General features: G+C 41.8%; 3 protein-coding genes and 2 non-coding genes across 12 annotated transcripts in view; 2 read left to right on the top strand and 3 right to left on the bottom strand.

Annotated features, from left to right (window-relative positions):
- The window catches only part of pde7a (phosphodiesterase 7A), a 29,417-nt gene extending 20,804 nt beyond the window's left edge, over positions 1-8,613 (bottom strand). For both annotated transcript variants that reach the window (XM_037078654.1, XM_037078655.1), the window contains exons 1-2: positions 8,483-8,613; positions 3,216-3,318 (exon numbers count right to left, since the gene is read on the bottom strand). In XM_037078654.1, the coding sequence (XP_036934549.1) occupies positions 3,216-3,245 (30 nt within the window). In that variant the 5' untranslated portion in view covers positions 3,246-3,318; positions 8,483-8,613. The remainder of the gene's footprint in view (positions 1-3,215; positions 3,319-8,482) is intronic.
- Positions 6,856-16,831, top strand: trim55b (tripartite motif containing 55b). Of its 7 annotated transcripts, none has more exons than XM_037078662.1 (9): positions 6,856-6,985; positions 9,135-9,274; positions 10,130-10,299; positions 10,852-11,029; positions 13,310-13,405; positions 14,071-14,304; positions 14,414-14,436; positions 15,468-15,592; positions 15,940-16,112. In XM_037078662.1, the coding sequence occupies exons 2-9, from the start codon at positions 9,149-9,151 to the stop codon at positions 16,110-16,112; spliced, it is 1,125 nt and encodes a 374-aa protein (XP_036934557.1). In that variant the 5' UTR covers positions 6,856-6,985; positions 9,135-9,148. The 7 variants fall into 7 exon arrangements, with proteins under 7 accessions (XP_036934557.1, XP_036934556.1, XP_036934554.1 ...); XM_037078661.1 differs by having other exon boundaries at positions 6,881-7,022; XM_037078659.1 differs by lacking the exon at positions 6,856-6,985 and adding an exon at positions 7,173-7,218 and having other exon boundaries at positions 15,940-16,831.
- On the bottom strand, positions 7,350-7,435 carry trnay-gua. The gene is given in 2 exon segments: positions 7,350-7,385; positions 7,399-7,435. It is a non-coding gene; the product is annotated as a tRNA-Tyr (tRNA).
- Positions 7,812-7,884, top strand: trnaa-agc. Its single transcript has one exon. It is a non-coding gene; the product is annotated as a tRNA-Ala (tRNA).
- Positions 16,832-17,032: 201 nt separating the features above from the next.
- On the bottom strand, positions 17,033-20,276 carry crhb (corticotropin releasing hormone b). The gene is made up of 2 exons (XM_037078666.1): positions 19,194-20,276; positions 17,033-18,777 (listed from the first exon to the last, which is right to left on the bottom strand). Exon 2 carries the CDS (start codon positions 18,755-18,757, stop codon positions 18,248-18,250), a length of 510 nt encoding a protein of 169 aa, XP_036934561.1. The 5' UTR covers positions 18,758-18,777; positions 19,194-20,276; the 3' UTR covers positions 17,033-18,247.
- Between the last annotated feature and the right edge of the window lie 1,719 nt (positions 20,277-21,995).

Raw genomic sequence — 21,995 nt, 5'->3', positions numbered from 1 at the left:
CCCCTCGAAACAGAGCATTAATCAACCAGAGCTTGAACCTTTTCACTGAAGGTTTCTGTGCCATGCCCATGTGCCCGGGGGACAATGGAAGTGCCATGGCAACAGTAGGGCCCTGTGCCAGTGAAGGCATAATCCCCTCCCTCCACATTTCCATGGGTCTGAATGTTGGTCTCCCACAATCATACCCCCCACACAGAGGTCCTGCATCTTTTCCAGGCAACTAAGGCAACACTGCAAAACACAACAACAAATGAGCTGTAGACAGTGTCAGGGGTGGAAAGAGGCCCTGAATACCCCACACAAGTCTTTCAAACTACAAAAGGAGCTGTTTTGACTTAGATACAGTCAAAAGTAACACTAACAAATGTCCATCTAAAGGTAAAAGTTCTCAGACTAAAACACAAGCCCTCCACCGGTTGTGAAAATCATTACAAGGTTTTTTCACAAAACATATTTCATGTCTGTCATACCCAAAGCTTTCTCAGCAACATTTGTATTTGTATTTTTAAACTTTGACCCAATGCTAGTATAAAAAACAACAGTCAATATTTAGTTCCAATACCACAACCAAACAGCAGAAAAAAAAAAAGTCAGGCACAGATAATAGGAATTTATTTTTTTCTATTATCAACTTGTAGCTGGGAGGATGGTACAGTCACATACATTCGTAAGACTCTTAATCAGTTCCTCCAGGATTTTGCAGACTTTATTTGTGGCCTAAAATGCTTGATTTCATGGCAGCATGTCCAAGAAACCTTCAACCCATGCTGTACAGTTTTAAGATGTTTTTTTTCTCAATTTCTTAATAAAAAGTTGCCCTTTCTGCAGAAAAAAAATGTCAACTGATGTATTCCATTTGTGTTCTGCCGACACCAGGAAATTGCATTGCACTGTCTTTAGTGGTGAGGTAAATGTAAGAAGACTGTGTCACACATTTTCACAATCGTCACAACCACAAACAAGAAAGTGAGTTATATGATGCTCATGAGTGGCTCAGTGTTTTCCTCGTGGGACTATTTTGATTGGCGAACCTCATAGGAAACTACAAATTTGTGGGAAAACTGTGTTGCTGCAAGTTCACGCAGCATTCAAGCGGAAGTGGTTGGATTTGTGTTTTTTGTTACAATTGCAAAATTGCAACTTCCTGGAGGGGCTGGGTCGAACTGTAGAGTGAATAATGAAAAATTGGTTCATGTAAAGCTGAATCACTGTTGTCAGAATGCACTTAGCGAACTACAAGGCAAAAAAATACTCTCAGTCACAATTCACTTCTTTCATACTCTGAGTGTTGGAACACCTCGTGGCTGAGAACACAAGAACTTGATCTACTTTTCCCTAATAGTCAGTGTCAGCGACTAACATTTCAAGTCTTCATTCTTAACGGTATTTGCTGCAAACAGAGTAGTGAAGATCAACCAACTGCAAACACACTTGCATCGTTTTTGTTGCCAGACAACTCTGAAACTGCCTGATCTGGCATATGACTACGTCAACAGCACATCACATGTGTGCACAGGACAGCACATATTTTACACTCACTCCTCTAAGTGTACATGTGGGAAAAAGTGTTTGTGAGGCATTCCTGTTAATTAACTTCCTTCAATTAACCACAGCCCTTAATTTGCCACATTCACACATGCAGGCTATCTAACACACATCACACACACAGACACACACCTTTTTAGCATGGTAGGTGTGTTTAACGGCTCTAGCAGCAGCCTCGGGAGCTTTCGCAAAGACAGGTGAGCTGCATACCTGATGATTCCCCTTTGTACAGTATCTGCTTGCGAGGCCCCAGGGGCTCCACTCGCCCTGACTCTAGTCTTACTGAGAGCTCTCTGGAGGTAGACTGCAATCCTCCACGGCGTTCCTAATTGATTTACCTGTTATCCTCTGACGACACTGCCCACGCAGCAGTTTTACACTTATAGTGCCCTTTGGCACACATATTCTATATGTGCATTGGTAAACAAACACACCGACGCATCATGGAGTATGTCTGTGCGCTCCATTCTAAATGTTTTCAATATTTATGAATGATGTAACAGTGCATCATCCTCAAATGATTGTCTCATATTTTCCTTGACTGATTAATTACATTTCTATCAGTTATTCGATACATTTGCAGCTGTCGTCATATCATCAGGTTAAATGTTAAATGTAAATTGGAACAACATTTTTGTACTGTAATATAATTGTATTTTAAGCACCATTGCAAGTGCCTAAAAATGTATTGTTATTGGTATGCAGAGCCATCTTGTGGTGAAAAGGAGCTATTGCAGGAACAACACAAAAAAAAGGAAAAATGTTGAGGTCAGTGACAGTATATACAGGATTTTAGCCTGGTTTCTTACAAGAGGGTGTTGATAAGTATTGAGTCCTTAACTTTTCTTTTCACTGGGTTATTCAACACATTCAGGAAGAGGAAGCTCATAGACAATTCAGAGTTCTTACCAGTGTAAGAAAACATTATCACATTGCAGGTATTAATGCACTTTTTAAAATTTGTTACCACCAACAGTTGTTGGTTGGTTTGTCAGCAGGAAAAACGATACTACCAATTTCCATGAAACTTGGATGGAGGATCTGTCACAGCTACAGGATTTCATTTCTTTTTCTTTATTTTTCTTCACTTTTTTAACATGTTTAACGTTTTTTTGTTGACATTTGACAAAAAAGTGTAATGAGGTTGCTGTTTCTATGAGTGAGTACAAAATGGGACTGTTGGGTCTTGGTGGAGGTATGACCTCTACTGTATTCCATTCTAATGCTTACTGTTGTACCAATACCTTGCATATGCCTAATGTTTTTATGCCTCTTTTTAAATGTATAGCACATTGATTTTGCGTTCCATAAATAAAGCTCTCTTGCCTTGCCAGTATACAGACAACTACACTGTAGAACGCCAAATACATACATGAATTCTATGATCTAAATGGATTTAAAAGTGAAACGTGACGACTGCAGCGATCGACATGACATAGTCTGCCCTCTCCCTACCACTAGATAGCACTCTTTTACTGTGTTACAGGCCAGCAGGCTTGACAGTCACAGCTCCTCAGCAAAAACCCTAGTATAATGCTCATTCAATCAACACTGACATTTAAATTCTTTATTCATTAGCACTGTTTATTCAGAAAATAATCTGGTAAAAAAAAAAAAAAAATGCAATGAAATAGTGGTGGCAGGACTAAGAGGAGAATCGAAATTCTTACCATTTGATGAACTGTAATACTGAGGCTCATCAGTCAGGAGATGTAAGGTGTCTGTCAGGGGATTGTAGTTACAACACTCTCCCTCATCATGCAAGGCAGCTATCTGCAAAGACATAAAATGTCACAAGTAAATAAAAAAATTAAGTTTATACTGGGGCATTTATAGCTGTCTTTTGTAAAAACAAATAACTGAATTAAGCTCCACAGATATGAATGCCTTCTACTTATTGTCAAGAACACTTAGATCTAGATTTACATGATAAGCATGTAAATGTTTTCATCACAGAAAATGTACCATGTACACAGTTCACAAAATGAACCACAAAAACTGTGGATATAGTTTGCTTGATTCACACTGTCTCTGCATCAAAGAAAACTTGATGACTTTGGGCTACATCTTTCAAAGGCTCTCTGTTCTCTCCTCTTAAGGTACTGTACCCTAGTTTAACCCACTTAACGCAGGCAGGCAGGCTGTTGGTGTGTAAACACCCAGCTGCTGGTTGTTGAAATCACCCTGCTTCACTACGTTTCAATTTTAGTGTTAGAGATGAAACAATGTAGATTGCAATTCTCTCGGCGCAGAGGCTGTGGGGCTGAAGCCAAGCTGAGAGAAGCACTTGAATGCTGAGCACATCTCAGGTTCCCATGACCATGAGCTGCAGCGGTGCCCGTTAAAACAGACTGACGTCTCTCGTACGTCATTGTATGGGAGGATGTTACATAAAACTCCATGCAGATATCTTGCTGTTTGACTTCACCCTTCTTATCATCAAGTGAGTATATGTCAAAAATGATGAAAGGCATTTGCAAATCTGAGGGTCCACATTACATTGTCATGCAAATCCATTATCAGTAACCCTGCTTAATACTTACATTGGCTTATCCCAGACACAGTGTGGTAGATTGTGATTGTGGAAAATGCAACAGCTTATCTGCAGTTATTTCAAAAACTGTAATTCTATTTTCAGCATTTGTAGATTGCTTAGAATATCTCTGCTCTGTGATATTGTGGGTCAGTGTGTTTCATTATAGTGTTGGGATTTCTTTAAAAAAAAAATTTGCAACCTTGATCTACACTCTTTTTCAGCATGGCCAGCTCACATGTGATTATAACTAAATACAAATATTAAATACATCTTGATTTAAATATTTAGACACAGAAACATGTGGTAACCTGTGAAAAATAATAACACAAGGTAAACTGACATCCACAGTGACGTGAGAGAAATGATAATGGTAAGCTTGAGAGCTCAAGAGTTCAACAGGTTAAGAAGCTGTCCCTGACCCTGATTGTGCAAAACTGCCTGCTGGAAGGTCTTTTACAGAACTGATGAAAGAGTCACCATCCACCCTAAAAGAAGATATGTACTATACTCTGAGATACTCTGCATCTGCAGTCATCCTGCACAAAAGAAGCCACTTGTGTGGCCACGTCAAAAAATGTCATGTCAAAAGATGTTCTGAAGCTCACTGTCTAAAACACAATGAAAAGATAAAGAGAGATGAAAACACCTAGTTTGCACATTATAATAAATTCTGCACATTTATCTGCTTAGGTTCAGAGTTCATAGTACCTGTGAAACTATATACGTAACATCTATCAATATATTTTTTTTGTATTTGTGCATTTTAAATAACAATTATCACCAAACACATACACCGTAAACTGTCACTGTACCTTGCAAACTACTTATGACATGACATAGCTGAAAGCCTTTAAAATGAATTTTCACTTAATTTCTAATTTAATATGAAGACAAAGGGGAAATAGACATATAGACAACATGATGTTTACCAAGACCTTTTAAATCACATGCTGCGACTGCTACCATCTGTATGACTTCCACCTAACTGAAATATTCATACACGAGAACAGATGGCACCCTTTTCTGGCCCCATATACACTTTTATCCTGTTCACAAGCTTCCAGACTTATGTGTAATGTCGTGTGTGATTGTATGCACGTAACACATCCTGCTGTGTACCTTGTGGCCTTGGCAGTATCTGCAGACCCTTTTACTGTGTGATCAAAACAACGCGTACCACCACCGGCCAACACAGAAGAAAAGTAGGGTCAGGCTGAGCTCTTTAAACTGGCAGCCTCTGGCCTCCAATTTCAAAGCAGCGCCTATCTGGCTTTTTATCATCAAGCAATCTTCATACTGCTATTAATTTGTCAGTCTTCAATCTTAATTGCATTTTTTTGCGAATAGGCTCTGCAATATTATGAGTCAGAAAGAAAAGGCTTAAACATTTAAAATTCCCTTCAATCACAAAGACATAACCCATAACATCTTCTTAATTGATATAATTTAAATTCACTTTTAGGAGCCATCTAAATGGAGAGCATCTGAGCCGTCTTTCCTAGCTATTAATGAAAATTGAATCATACTAGTTAAGCCTTTTAAAGACTACTAATTAATACTGAACGAAGTGGTGGGCCCACGGCATCACAGAGTAACAAGAAAGCATCATTTGTAGTAGACCACAAGGTATACACAGAAAGGTAGAATCGAGTTAAATATGTCTACACTTAGAAAATGGCAAAAGGTAAGACATGTATTGTCCCCAGACTGACACCAAATGAGGCAAAGCGAGAGAAATTAGAGAGAGGGGCTGGAGAATGACATTCATTCATTTTGGAGTGATAACATCTGTCTAAAACGTTTAAATATGACTCACTGACTCTGACGTGCCTGTGTCAAAAGCATTGTGTGTGCTGAGCCATGTGGACTAATTATAAAGGGAATGGAAGTGCAGGAAAGGCAGATGTCATATTGTATGAGTCAAAAAAAAAAAAAACCTCAGATTGTGTATGCTTAGATAGGTTGTGAACTGACACAGCGTTGAGAATCCTGTGCAATGCTGGTTTGATAGTAAGAACATAGATTCTTAAAATGTAACATAATTCCCTCATCCACATTTTCTTTTTTTTAAATATATCAGTGGCTCCTGAAAAGCTCAATGATGGAAAACCTCCTGACTAACAGTGTAGCTCTGCTGGTTTAAAGGATCATCCATTGATTAGAGTTTGATCTTGTCATACGGCTATAGACACTGACCCCCAAACTGTTTCTGATGTGAGATGTGTGTTGGACACACTGACACACTTTGCTTCCTCCAGAAATAAAGCTTTGAAACTATTCTCCAAACAACGATGCTGGAAACCCCCAAAAAATATATTTTCACGTGAGAATACGTCTTGGAAATAATTGACACAAAAAGACTTATACTGCTGAGGAGAACAAATGGAGAGAGGATAGCATCTTCGCGAGAACACACTAAAATGCAGCCATTATAGATAAAGCAACTTTATTGGTGTGTGTGTCTTTATTAGTTTCTGAGTCATCCATCTAAACAGAATTGCGGTGCATTTGCAAGCCATTTTCACAGTCAAAGCAAATGAGGATTTTTTTTTTTCCAGCAATAGTTGCAACCAAATCACCTTTAAACACCCATACAAGTGCTTGCAGGTGGGATCATGTTTCATCAAACGTCATATTTTTAATGCAGACCTATGCTGTCACGAAAGCTGTCATTTTTATGTCTGTCTGACGATGAAATACTGGCATATTTCCGCCAAGGCATCTGCGCATCCTCTCAACAAATGTCTAACTATTGCTGAGTTAACAGGGGATTGGGTGACTATTATTAATCAGGTTATTTGCAACCCTTTGCTCAATGTTAATCTGTAGAACAGAATAGAGGAATACATTAGACACTACATTTCAGCTTATCCCACGAAAGACAATTCTGCTTGTTTACTTGAGGTGTGTAATGTAGTAAATTGAAGAAAACCATCATATGGTAGGCAACTATTATAACCATTTGCATTGTCTTTTTTTAACTTAGCTCCCTTTTTTGTTTCTTGGCTAATTCACTTCTCTGACTGCTAACTTTATGCTAACGTTATGAGATGATTATTACGACTGTATAAATTGCTTGAAGTAGGGTTTATTTTCTTCATAAAGAATGTTACTGTGTAACGTTGGGCATTTCAAGAGTAGGCTTCCACTCTGTTTAGTTTATACATTCGAAAATAAATGCGTTTTAGCCGTGAGCGATTTGTCAGTGCGCTGCTAACTTGACATGGGCCTAGCAAGTTGCATTTTGGGAAGAAAAAAAAATGTCATCTCCTTCGAGCCGGATTTGAACCAGCGACCTAAGGATTTCCATGTAGCCACTACAGTCCTCCGCTCTACCAACTGAGCTATCGAAGGGACATGGCTTCGAAGGCGGAACTCCATGAGTTATTGTGTCCGTGAAACGTATCCGGTGTATTTGCTGCGACGGTAGCGAGCCACAGACAGAACGAGCTTCGAAGAAAATGAGCAGTCATTGCTCTAAAATGCTAACGTGTCAGCGTTAAAGTTAGCTGCTAGCTCGCTATTAGCGTTAGCTAAACTCTAGCTTGTCAATGCTAGCAAGGTCAGGGTGGTACCTTTCCATAGAACGATTGTCGCTTTTGAACGCCACATGACAGTCCCCAAAGACACATGATATAAAATGTTCCTCTGACTAGTATAACTTAATTTAATGGAATATGTAGCATATCATGTCTTTTGATTATGCTATGGGTTAGCAAGGCCTATAGATGGGGAATTAGCTCAAATGGTAGAGCGCTCGCTTAGCATGCGAGAGGTAGCGGGATCGATGCCCGCATTCTCCAAATTCCTTTTCACCTGGGAAAGTTTTATTCTGTTTTCACAATCCACATTGACAACAATATGCATACGCATTCAGCTCATTTTTTACTTGTTCTTCTTTACTGCTAACTTCGGTGATGGGCTCGTGAATAAAAATTGTGTAATAATCGCTACTTTGTACCGTGATGATAAGACAAGTTAGCTTAAGTTAGCTAAAATTAGCTGTGCTAATGTTAGTTTAAGTTAGCTAACATTAGCTGTGCTAATTAACAATTAGCACATGAGCAAATACGCAGTTACTGCAGGCCTTAGAGACGGTGAAAGTTGTTCAGTGCTACCTCAAACATGTCCCCGTCTTGTTGTGGTTGACTAGTGCTGCTAAAATACTTTTTAATGAGTATGGTCATCGTCCCTTTGGTGCACGAAGTTTCTACTTTTAAGTTCCAACAGTTGTCGCGGGGATGCCGCCCGCTAGCTAGCGCCTCTAACGGCTACCTAAAATGTTAGCTACGTCAGCAGGCTAACATTTCACAGGGCCAACATTAGCTTACGTGTTATCCTGCAGAACTGTTTAGTAAGTGTAATTGACTTGAGTATATGAATACGTTGTTCATCACTTGCCTTAACATAATGGTTTTGATGATCAGTTATGTAGTTACTCATCTTGGCAAAATCCAAATCTTATTTTTAGGAGCATGCCCCTGCTGGAAAACCCAGCATGGTCCAGCACCAAAACATAACATATGCTGGACCAGTCACCAACAAGACCAGCATATGTTGTGTTTTGGTGCTGGTTTTGGGGCTACTCTATGCTGTTTGTTTTTTGTTTGTTTTTTTTTCCAGCAGGATGCTTCAACTCAAATAGTCCTATAGCCCTTTTTTCATGGCTATGTAACAACTGATTTATGTCAATGTGATGCAAAGCCTAACCACACACACACTCGTGTTACATACACTGCACCAGACGCCCAGTCACCTCTGCTAGCAGCAGAGTAGAGGAGAGCATAGGGGCTGGTGGGCAGCTGTCCTGTTTCATATATGGGCAAGGTAAAAATGGCAACCTTTGACGTGACAGCAATAGCTGCTAAAAACAGAACTGACAGCAGCGAGATAGGAGCCCACACCCGCTAGGACACAAGCAGCAGGCCTACTCCTCAGGCCCACTGTAGGCTCTGTTTTATACACAGGCTCTTTACTAACTTTTACCTTCCTTCGTGGTCTTATCTAACTATTTTTCTTTAATTGTCGTGTTTGTTTTTGGGGTCCCTGAAAGCGTTTGTTAAAAACATGAGTATGGACAACTTGGAGAAGCAGCTGATCTGTCCTATATGTCTGGAGATGTTTACAAAGCCCGTGGTCATCCTGCCGTGCCAACACAACCTCTGCAGAAAATGTGCCAATGATATTTTTCAGGTAAGCAGCTGAACAAAATGCCACTCATGTGTGTCCAATGAGAAAGTATTTGTAAACTTGAGGAGGACTGTTGATTTACATATGCATCTCCAGCTAACAGCCTATGTCATTTGAACCACTGGTCTTTAATGAACCTGCCCTACATTTGTGATGTATGAGGCCAAACCAAATTTAGGCTTACATCTTTAACAGATGTATAAGTTTCAGACGGTAAATCAGCATATTTTTGTGTCAGAACCGATCATCATTTTGTATGCGTGGCGTTGTTTACCAGCATCATTAATATGTTTACTCATTTATTCACCAGCATCAGAGAAGATCATCGGCTTGGGAAATGTAAGATGTGCTGTGTACAGTGTTGTTTTTCGTTCATAAAAAAACCTGTCAGCAAACTTGGGATAGCAGCTAGGCATGGGATAATATGAACATTTCTCGTCATTATTATCCTGGCCTAAATAATTGCAGTTTATGGTATTAGCCCAATAAACATCTGAATATGCTTTAGTATTTCCAAATGGCACAAAAGGAAGTTGTAGGACTGTTCATCAGCGAGCTAGATAGTTTTTCTAAGTCACTCGTGAGGACGCTTAAGATTATCCTGATAATGGAAACTGACTATGATCAACTTATCCTTAAGTTTTCTTTTATTGTCCCACCTCTGATAGCGCGACAGTTCAGTGTTTTGACAGTTGGTCCTGGGGTTACACTTGTTATTATGAACATTTGATGAATTAGATTAACCTTAACTGTTGATTAAAACATTTTTATTTGATCTTTTTGTAACTGAGATGAGCTTGTGTATCAAAACCATGTGCCATCCATCTATATTTAGGTGTGCACTGTGACTCTTTACAGGCCTCTAATCCGTACCTACCGACAAGAGCTGGCTCACTGACGTCCGGTGGCCGCTTCCGATGCCCGTCCTGCAGACATGAGGTGGTTCTTGACAGGCACGGTGTTTATGGGCTGCAGAGGAACCTTCTGGTTGAGAATATCATTGACATGTTCAAACAGGAGTCCAGCAGGTGAGACAGATCAGACACACTCATGCGTATTGTTCAGTTCCTTTATCAGACAAAGCTTTGTTTCACCCTGAGGCCAGTGAGCAGAGATTATACAGGAGAATGAGGATAAACTGGTGGTGTCATGGAAGCGCAGCAGTTGCTTGTGCCAGTGGCTTCTGAGTCAGAGAGCGGGAGTGGATGACAGGATGTTTGTACTTTTAGTCATATATCTACACATTTGATTTCCCAAATCTGGCTAAAAGGCTTGTATGATATAATATCCACCAAACTCAGGAAGCTCAACTTGATACAGTCAAGATTTTTTGTCAAGACGTTATGGACATTATGGACATAATAGAAATCAAGCATAACGCCACACACCTTCACCTCCACCTGCATACTGCGCATGTTATGGGGACGCACAGTATTGATTACAGTACAGTGTGTGTGGCAAGGCGAGTCTGATGGATAATCAATAGAACTGCTGAGATGTGTACCTGTGACATTATCAAACTGACATTACACGTCACATCAATATGCACCGACACCCCTGCTTTCTTTAAACATCAACAGCAGCAAGCCGGCGCCAGAGAGAAAGGAAGAGATGCCCATGTGTGACGTTCACGAGGACGAGAAGATCAACATTTACTGTGTCACCCACGGCGTGCCCACGTGCTCCATGTGCAAGGTGTTCGGGGCACACAAAGACTGCGAGGTGGCGCCCATCTCCAGCATCTACCAGACAAAGAAGGTGAGGTCTGAAATGCTCATGCGGGTCATGAGATTTTGACAATGTTGAGCAGTAGATACTGTCAATGTATGTTTTTGTAAAAATGGTGTAACTCTTTATAAAGTAAGTAGGAAAATATTACACACAATATTGAATATGTGAAATATCACTTCCCCTCAGTATCGATCAGTGGTGCCAGCTGTGCTTTCTTGTTGTCGCTTCTCTCCGACAGCAAATATCCGAACACACCTCTCGCCACAGGGCCCACATCTCCTCGTCTCTTCTCCTATTCACTCAAAGTGCTGTCTTGTCGCCACTTGTCCCAGTCACTACATTTCGTTAGTGTGTTGTAACTCACAAAAGATGGCAAGACCAGTTTGGGTTGTCAAAGAAAAACAGTGGGAGTGCTATTTGGAAATACTTTGCATTGAGGCAAAAAAACAAAGGAGGGGCAAAGGGCACGAGCACGACCCATACGCTAAGGATGCTGCAGTTCAGTGCTAACAAATACACAAGAAATACAATTCTTAAGTTTTATCTGGATTCCTCTGATCAGTTTGTGGCTCTCGCAACTCCCTTATGCACTGTATTATGGTCTTGTATAAAAGTGAATAAAGTGTGGATATTTATAATCTGTACAATATAAATTCAGTGTTCGGCTGAGCTGGGCATCTCAGAATGCCCCCCAAAAATATGATATCCTACTGGGTGGTCAGGTTACGTTTTCGCCCCTTGTTTATAAGAAGCTCATTTTAAAACACTGAAAAAACCTTCTTGATGACCCACTGAGGAATAGTACTACATTTATGAAGCCTTGTGACATCTAAGGTAACAAGCTGTGGCATGGCTGGTATGGGAAAGTGGAATCTGGTGGAGAGTACAGGACACTGAATCATTGTGAGGAGTGTGTGTTTGTGAGCGTGTGTGTGTTTATGTTTGCAGAGGATGGGATGATAGGGATGTGCTTTCGTGTAAGATAAATGAATGTGACATGAATGTACACATCCCTCATCTTGTGTCTTACGCCTTTGGTTTGTGACTGTATAAATGTTTCATATCATCCCGATACCATCCTTGGATAGTCGAAACTGCTTTGCACATTATGTTATTATATACATTGTACTGCCAAAAGTATTCACTCACTGGTGTTCCAATCACTTCCATGGTCACAGGTGTATAAAAGCAAGCACCTAGGCATGCAGACTGTATCTACAATCATTTGTGAAAGAATGGGTCACTCTCAGCAGCTCGTGAATTCCAGCGTGGTGCTGTCAAAGGACGCCACCTGTGCAACAAGTCCAGTCGTGAAATTTCCTCACTCCTAAATATTCCACAGTCAACTGTCAGTGGTATCATAACAAAGTGGAAACGATTGGGAATGACAGCAACTCAGCCACAAAGCGGAGACGCGTTCTCTGGAGTGACAAATCGCGCTTCTCCATCTGGCAATCTGATGGACGAGTCTGGGTTTGGCGGTTGCCAGGAGAACGGTACTTGTCTGACTGCATTGTGCCAAGTGAAAAGTTTGGTGGAGGGGGATTATGGTGTGGGGTTGTTTTTCAGGAGCTTGGCTTGGCCCCTTAGTTCCAGTGAAAGGACCTCTTAGCACACCAAGAGATGTTGGACAATTCCAGGCTCCCAACTTTGTGGGAACAGTGTGGGGATGGCCCCTTCCTGTTCTTACATGACTGCGGACCAGTGCACAAAGCAAGGTCCATAAACCATGGATGAGGGACTGAGAGCCAGGCCTTCCCGTCCAACATCAGTGTGTGACCTCACAAATGTGCTTCTGGAAGAATGAAAAATTCCCATGAACACACTCCTAAACCTTGTGGAAAGCCTTCCCAGAGGAGTTGAAGCTGTTACAGCTGCAAAGGGTGGACTGATGTGATATTAAACCTTATGGATTAAGAATGGGATGTCACTTAAGCTCATATGCCAGCCAAGGCAGGTGAGCAAATACTTTTGGCAATATAGTGTATGTATGTTGGTGAGAGACTGTAAGTAAGACCCCAGAGTGAAAAGCAAGAAATTAAACAAAGGTCATTCTACAAAAAAAAAAAGATCAGGGCTAACGATAAACAAATCTAGCAAAGCAAGAGAGACCGACATACTGCTCAAAGCTATCCCCCATGTCCCTGTTGTTCGAAAATGGTATCGAGTTTCCATATGTTTAAGGTATTTTATCAAACTTGGAAATATGGAAATACTTGGAATATGATCACAACACTGTTGCACCATTAAGTATATTTACTCAGGTCAGGTCTCAGGTATTTACTCTGCTGTGTCCTTGCCCCTCAGACGGAGCTGAGTGACGGAATCGCCATGATGGTCGGGAACAACGACAGGATGCAAGGCATCATTAGTCAGCTAGAAGAAGCCTGTCGTGCCATAGAGGTCAGTGTCCAACTGCTGCAGCGCCTGGCCGCTCACTCACGCAGCAAGCACTCGCTCTGTGCGCACACTAATGCACCTGCACTCACCTGCACAGACGCACATAACAGACATAATGTGTCCTTGTCTCTGCTGCTCTCCCTGCTTTTATCTGTCTCTGAGATGTAGACAGTGAGTTGGAGTGAGCAAAATTAATGTCTTTTTGCCTCAGTCTGGCTCTTTCCCACATTTTCTTCTACATGCACTTAGCAGGGTACTCCATTCTGCCTCTGGCCCATTGACTTTAAAAAACGAGCAGTGTAACTGATGGAGGGAGAACAGACAGCTTTCGTATGGTTCACGTGCCACAGTTGGACATAGTTGGGAGGAAGCTGGAGAGGTTCCGGTCCCCCATGTGTCACCCTCAGTGGAGTCACTCACGACGGACACACAGAATGAGCTTCAGTGCCCTCCCTGCACATATGGCACTACCGGATGGGCGGAGGACAGGCTAACCAGAACATTTGTAGTTTACAGGACTGAACCATTTTACAGAAAGCCATTACCTCATTTTCTTTATTTGGGTTTCATTTATTTGTGTATTTTTTTCTCCAAAACTGAAATGAATGATGAATGAATGAATGGATTTTCAGAATTTCTGATCTTTTCCTTTGTGCGTGCGTACATAGGAAAATGGCCGGAGGCAAAAAACTGTGGTGTGCGAGAAGTTCGACCAGTTGTACACCATCCTGGAGGAGAAGAAGAGGCAGATGAGTCAGAAGGTGACGGCCGAACAGGAAGAGAAAGTGAACTACATCCGGGGCCTTACCAAGAAGTACGGGGACCATCTGGAGGAGAGCTGTAAGATTGTTGAGCAGGGGATCCAGACTATGGAGGAGCCAGAAATGGCTTTGTTTCTACAGGTCAGGCTTGAAATGGGGTTCACATGGGGTTTAAACTCATCACACAATGGTTACAGTGATCGGTATTTTATGTTAGATGTTTTGTTTCTCCTCCTCTTGTCTAATTTAGAACACAAAGCCTCTCCTCAAGAAGTAAGTACATGTTTTTATCCATCATTGATTACAATGACATTGGGTAAGGGGAAATATTCAGCTATTTTTAAAGCTGTCCCTGTTTTTTAGATACATTGGGATGTGAATAACTAATGGGTGTAAAAAGTTTGGGGATTTGTGCTTGTTTTTGCCACTGACAAGTTTAGATTGTCATTCTAATTGTCTGACAACATTATGGGATGGATACCTACGGCGAGGGACTTTTTTGTTAAAGAGCAATGTCCTCTTTAACCTAGAACAGCCATTATATAGCTCTGTTCAAAACCACCAGACTTCTTTGACAAAATCATTAATTTTAACTCACAGAACACGGAAGTTGGTGCCCCACCTCGGCCTGAATCAGGCAGATTGTTTGTGTCCCCAACCGATGTGCTGCAGGATTATGTTAGTAGCATAGATTATTATTATTAGAAATAAATGTGTACAGAGTGATTAGAAAACGCCTTTTGTTATAGAGGCTGTTTTGTACAGATATTACTGCAAGAGGGCCTTGACATTTTGGCTTGCCCTTTGGTGTACCTTAGGAACAAAAAGTGTGAAAACCACTGGATTAAATGTTTTAACACCTTAGTTTCAAATTGACATCCCATTCTGTGGCTGCCAGAGGCGATCTTCTGGACCATCTCCAAAACTTTTTAGACCTATAGTCAATTAGCCACCTAAATACTCAAAGAATAGGGCCCGGCTCTAAAAATAATAAAATACACCTCAACACTATTAAAAACTGCCAATGGGTATGTTTGCATGTTTATTTTTTCCATAGACTTGTGAATGACTTACCAAATTTACATCTGCCTCTACACATACAAAACCACCAGCAGCAAGATCACACCTCGAGAGTAATTCTGTGAAATGTAGCAAATCACTATTTGCAGCTGAATATCCTGAAATAACTTGCAGAAAGTGCTAAAAATCACAGATTGATGATGCATCGCAAGTGTCACATTATCTGTTTGAGGGTGGGTTTTTTTCCCCCCCGTAAATGTTCTAATTGCATCTTCTGCACTCAGGATTGCAGACGCATCCAGCACAGCACACTTGGACAAAGTTGAGCGCAGCTATGAGAATATGGATCATTACAACGTAGAGTTCAAGAAAGAGGGGAGAGCCCTGCGCAGCATTGACTTCATCCAAGGTGAAGGGACAGAGTTGTTGATGGCACCACTGGGAATAGGCAACATATACAATAAATATATAAAGATTTCAAGACATAAAGATATATATAAATATGTGTGTGTGAGTGTGTGTGTGTGTGTGTGTGTGTGTGTGTGTGTGTGTGTGTGTGTGTGTGTGTGTGTGTGTGTGTGTGTGTTTTTATGGTGATGTGAAACTGTAAATTGCCTTAGATATACAGTCAAAACAAAATCTCATTGTGGTGACATTATGTGAAAGTAGTCATACTATAGACAAATCGCCCAGTCCTAGGCAGCACTCAGACTTGTAATAATCTTGACTTTGATCTCCTTCCTATCCTCTCTCCAGATGAAGAGGATGAAGAAGAAGATGATGTGGATGGAGAAGCAGGCGCTGAGGAAGGAGAGGGGGCCCAGACTGTTTCAGGAGGCAATGCTGTCACAGCAGCCTCCGTCCAACCTCCTGCACCCCAGCAGACAAACTCCCCCCCGAGTGCAGCCAAGAGCGCTGCTTCAACCTAGCTGTCAGCCCCCCAGCCAAGACACCACCCTAAACTAGGAGCAGGATAAGTTTTGCTCCTAGATGTTGATTTCAGGTCAGTTGTGGTACTATTCCTTCCAGATTGGGGAACAGCAAGACGGATTTAGATCTGTGCCGAAGGGAAATCCTGAGTTGTTGAGGTAGATCTAAAGGAGGAGACGGAAGTTTCTGTTCTCTTCTTTTCCTTCTGCTGTGATTGTGTTAATGTGCGTCACTGCAAACTGATTTTTTTTCCTGACTGAATACACATTTTTGTTCCTCCTGTAGTTGTACTTTTACATGCAGTCTGTTGGTTATTTCCAGAATTCAGTGTCATACATTTTTAAAGTCGCTGACCTTTTGTGTCTCACTGCTTAAACTACATCATTAGAGAGAACAGCGAAGGGGAGCCTGAGGTTTTCCTCCCTGTCACATACTTTTTTTACGACCGATATGACTTTGAGTAGGTGAAGCAGATAAAAATTTTTTAGTCATTTTAGTTGTTCATATGTGCAATAGCCTGTGTCATGCGTTGTGTTCTTTGTTGTGTAACATTTTAGTATGATGGACGAAAGGTCACATGCTGCTCGGTGTATTATATGTAATGTGTCATTAAAACAGAATTGCACAAACACCGGCAGGATAGAAATCCTCAAATCTTGGTTGAGAGCACCAATACAGCTGTTCTCAGTTTCATCTCGCTGCCACATGTGTCGCTGTACTTTGTGTGATGCTTTTTGCCTGGACTGAATTACCAGTGAAATAGACTTTGTGTAACAGCCTCCCCGTTTGACTGACTTTTCTCTTTCTCCCTCCCTTTATCTCTTCTTCACACTCTTTATTTGTTTATTTTTGTCAAAGGAAATCCATCCAGCAAAGCCTTTAGTGCCAGTTGTATAGCTTCTCTCTACAGCATGGTCGTGATACCGTTCTGCCCACAACCTTCTCTGCATTATCAGAAGGAGGCGTGCTGCAGGCCACCAGTTCTCTATTTGCCGCCCCGTGATGGTCTCACCTTGCTGTCCCTCTACCATTGAGGTGGTCCTGTCTAATTATTGCGTGAGTTAGTTGGATCCTTTACAAATGGGTTCAATGCAGCACTAAGCCTCAAGTTGCTAAGTGGGCCAAACAGAATAGGATGACTCACACCCACAGCTCTTGTCTAGTTTACTCTGACACTGTGGGTCAAGGATCAGCACAACACACACACACAGTGCCTTTCACACTCATTAGCTGTCAGTGGTGCATCTTTCAGCTCCAGCCTCTTGCTGGTATAATGAGAATTACTTCTTGGGGGATTACAGGGTTTAGGAGAAAAGGACGCTATGTGAATGTTCTCCACCTGCAGATGCTCCTTAAAAATGTCTTTTTGGTAAATGTTTTTGTTGTTACAGCTCCTTTTAGAGAGGAGGCACAGTGTTAACCCACGACTTGGCTCCGGAGCAATGCCACGGTTACACCATATAAGATTTTTATATTCTGTTTGAGAGACCTTTCTCTATCAATCAATATTTGTGTAGGCAAGACTCAAGATGCAGTGGCCATTTGCACTCTCTCCAAACAACTGTTTGCATATTGCTCCTATTTAAGATTAGAAAATCTGTCAGGAAATTGTATGTTAATCAAATTAGTAATTGAAGTGGGAATAGTTAGCTTTCATTTTAGCTGGTGTGTAAGGATATCCACAGAGAAGTGTAAGCATTGCTTTTAATTTTTTTATTAAAAAATATAGATATAAGACGTTCTCTTGCACAACAGAAAATGACTGGTTGCACATAAGTTTATTAACAAACATAAATATCATAAATACAGTGATTCGTAATCTAAAACAAAGTATGCCAGTTTTGTCAATGCAGTATTTCATGTCAACCCAAAGTATTTCATCTCAAACATGAAGAACGGCGTAATTCTACAGATTTGACACCAACATTAAAATGGCAAGGTACAATCGGATCATTATAAGTCAAGCCCGTTTACGCTCCATAGTTTGAGGTTAAAGCTATAAATAATAGAGTGATAAAGCAGCACTATATTGTACAGAGCATGTTTTTGTGCTGATGGTAAAAATGCAACAAAGAAAAAAAAGAAAAAGAAAATGAAAGGAAAGGGAGATCTTTGGCGGACTGGAAAGAGGTCTTCATTTCCCGAAGAGCTCCATCATTCTTCTGTTATTTTGCGCTTGCTGGGCCAGCTGTTCCGCCCTGGACATCTCCATCATCTCCCGGAGCAGGTGGAAGGTCAGATCCAGGGAAATCGGCGGGTCCTCGGACCTCCTTCCCCTCTCCATCGAGTCGTCCCCGCGGTCTCCGAAGCCGCTTATGAGCGCCCTGATGTTCCCAACTTTTCCTTGTAAAAGACGCCGCGTCAGCTGGAGTTGCAACGCTCTGTTGTAGATCGCAGGTGATCCGCCGGGATACATGGACGATGATGGGAAAGAGTTAGAGTCCCCGTTGCCCAGTCGGATGAAATACTCCTCTCCAAGCCGCTCCAGGATGGGACCAGACTGCTGTTGCTGCTGCTGGGAGTTTTGGGTTTGGGGAGCTGGGACGCGCAGGGCACCGCCAGGGCTCTCAATAGCCCGACATTCGTAGCGGGGTAAGAAGGCAACGAGCAGAATCACGGTGGTGCCAAGTAAATTGAGCTTCATGTCAGGATATCAGCAGGAATCTGAGAGGGAAAACAAATGCCTGAATTATTTTCATGCCACATTTATTTATTGTTTACCTGTTCCGGTATGAAATGCGATGCGTACTGAGGAATTTACGCACGAAAAACAAGCATTTGTTTTTTATGTAATGTGGAATATCCCGCGCGTAAAGAGGATTTTTGATGAACTGTGTAAGTTTGAATGTCACTGCTTGCCGCTTAATAAATCAGAATCAAGTTTAGAAATTCAGTACAATTACTAAAGAATCCACTTCGTGATCTGTAAATAAACGTTTGTGAAACCAAAGCGCGGGACCTGTTTCTTCATATTCACCTGGAGTTGAGTTGTGCGGAGAAAATGAGAATAAGTAAACCGCCAGAGAGGACATGCAGACAAACTCACAACATGTTTGAAAATAAATGAATGCATTTCATACCTTCAGTCTTTAGATTAGGTCCAGAACAGCCGTGCAGTTTGCCAGGTAGTTGGCGAGATGCCGCCCTCCTTCACTTCTTAGGAGAAACAAGTATATAGTTACTTAAAGAGTAGATGCTGAATGGACTTATATAGCCAAGCTCACTATAAGTGTCGCGCTCCAAGCTGAGATTGAGTCTGCGCGTACTTGCATGGGTGTAACGTGAATGGACGCCTCTGACAAAGTGCTTTAGTTTAGATGAGATGAGTCATATGTGAGCGTGCGCGCGCGTGCGCGAGCGTCTACCACTGTGCTTTCAGAATAGACCTATAGGTGCCACACCTGCTGGCATTTCCACTTGCATGAGTGAGTTCAGAATAATTGTGGAGGATTCTGAGAGGAAGATAGTGAAGTGTGAAAGACTGAATACTGAGACATTTGTATTGTCTTGCTTCTTCTCAGTCACAGCTCATTTTCAGACTGATGTGCCCAGAGTTAGATCGTGGTGTGCTTTGCATGACGAAAGTATTTCTTCTCAAATAACAGACAGTGACTGTTTTTGTCTTTTCATTTTTTATGTTTCTTTTTGATCAACTTGTAATAATGAGTAAAAGGTTTATTGTTTTTTTTGTTTTTTTGTTTTTGTTTTTTGGAAAAGCATCTGCAGGCACAACAGGGTGCAGTCTGCAGGACTGACTTTGTTTCTGCACTCTAATGACTCCAGAGCTTGTTGACCTGTGTTGTGTTCAGTGCATCTGCAAACAGCTCAGGCTGAGAGGGGGGCATTGTCTCCCAGTGATTCATTGCTGCCGCACATACGTACGTCACTACCTCTGCCACCGGGTGCCTCGGCCACCTCGCCCCGGAGGGGCCCAACGCCAAGCCAGCCTTTTCAAGATGGAGAGTCCGATCTGACACCAGACGAGCTGTAAGAATCCCAAACAGTCTGGTGACAAAAAGTAGAACTCTCTCGCTCCTCCAGCTTCAGTGCAACGTGATGAAATAACCCCAACATGAGCATGATCAAAATGAATGAGGAGCGCAAGCATGAACTCTGTATCTGTCACAATGTGGTAAAAAAAAATAAAATACATTAAAAAAGTACTTAACAATAAATCCATTTCGATCAGACATTTAGTGTGTGTGTGTGTTTATGGGGTGGGGGAGTTCTAGACATACAGTAAATACTTAGGTCAAAGTGACTTAGCACACACTGTGCTCTCAAGTAGGAGCCAGCCAATTTACAAGACGGGAGAGGAGAACATTTGGTTGTATAAATGTATAGTTAAGCTTCACAAGGTTGGGGGGTTTTTTCCCACCATGAATATCTGCCATCTCTCCTGAAAGTCACGTATCGTCAGCAGACATTTGAGTGAGTGGGCATCAGAGTGTAATTCGCAGTCGGTGTGAAGATGTTTCTCCTGTAGCGGCTCCACTTTGTCGCTCTTCATGCTCCGCGCGGCTCCGGGGCGCGAGGTGTCAGGTCCCATCATGAGAAACACATGTTGGCTGACACAAATAGAAAACACCGCGAGATGAGAGAGTGGCTGCTCGTGGTCAACTCATGTCACCTCATCTTCAAATCACTGTCCCGCATCCCCCCTCCACCCCCCAACACCCACAACCCCTGCACCGATCACTGCGAGAGAAATCCTCCCCTGTGACGACACGCCGGAAAAGACTCGGGCTTTAAACGTTATCCCCTTTGTTTCCTCAATTAGAGCAAGTCTCTCAGACGATTAGATCAGATTAGATTAGATTAGATTAGATACAATTTTAATGATTCCTCCGGGAGAAACTGGAATGGTGCCATTTATTATGGCTGCCGACCTTTTGTGTCTGACCTCTTTCCGCAGGTGGACAGTGCAGAATAGCCATGATCAGATGAAGATCTGGACCAGAGCAGACAGGACTTCACAGACGAAGAAACATCATGGCAGCAGATTCTTTTTTTTTAATTGATCATTTACCTTTCTAATTGTGATCAACTACAGGAAAGTGCTTCTGGCCGAACTGTCCCTTCCTATATAATTGGACAGCTATCCCCTGTGGACCGAGCTTGCTGTTTTGTTTTGTTTTTTTCTTTCCTCCTAATACTTCCGGTGTGCAGCTCGACTTTGACAAACTCATTTTCATAAACAAGGTCACTCTGGCTGTTTAGATAAGCCTGAACAGGTATTCTGGTTGCAAGATCACTGGGTCTGCAGAGACCACGGCCTGACCTCGGACGGCACTGTTGCTCAGGTGTCCTTCTGGTTTATAGTCCAGTGATATAACCTGCTATAAGAACAGCTCTCTAATAGAAGTGAGAGCTTGGCCTTTCATCTTCAGAAAAAAAAAGGCACGGAAAACTTTACAGAAATGGCTTTTTCTTGTTTTACAATCAGCCACAAAACTGCCCAAAGCTAACAAGCCAACTAGATATATCAGCACTTCACTCATTGGCAGTTTAGGGCAAAGAAGACTCATCAATTATGCAGATTCAAAGCTGCTGACTAGTATCCCCCCTGATTTTCTTGATTTTAAAAGTTCTCCTCAGTGGAACTGTTTTCAAAATGTGTCTCAATGCGTTTGAAATGATAGAATAAAGGAATCCTCTGAAGCTCCAGACATGATCACCTCTTAAAAAATTAAAAGCGAGACAGCTGGGTTCCCTCTCCTGCGGTTTGCATGCAACTTACGTATGCAGCCCCAGCGAGAACGTGTGAAGCAAAGCTGTCCATAATGCAGCGACCCCCACGCTCCCCCCCAGGACCATTCTGTCTATATAATTCTAACATGTGCCGCTCTGAAGGTGTCAAACCAGAAGCTTCTCTAATGCTT

The sequence above is a fragment of the Acanthopagrus latus genome, chromosome 19 (genome assembly GCF_904848185.1).
Source record: "Acanthopagrus latus isolate v.2019 chromosome 19, fAcaLat1.1, whole genome shotgun sequence".
Classification (NCBI taxonomy): Eukaryota; Metazoa; Chordata; class Actinopteri; order Spariformes; family Sparidae; genus Acanthopagrus; species Acanthopagrus latus.
The sequence above is the reverse complement of the archived record's forward strand: the minus strand, read 5'-3'. Positions and strand labels throughout refer to the sequence as shown.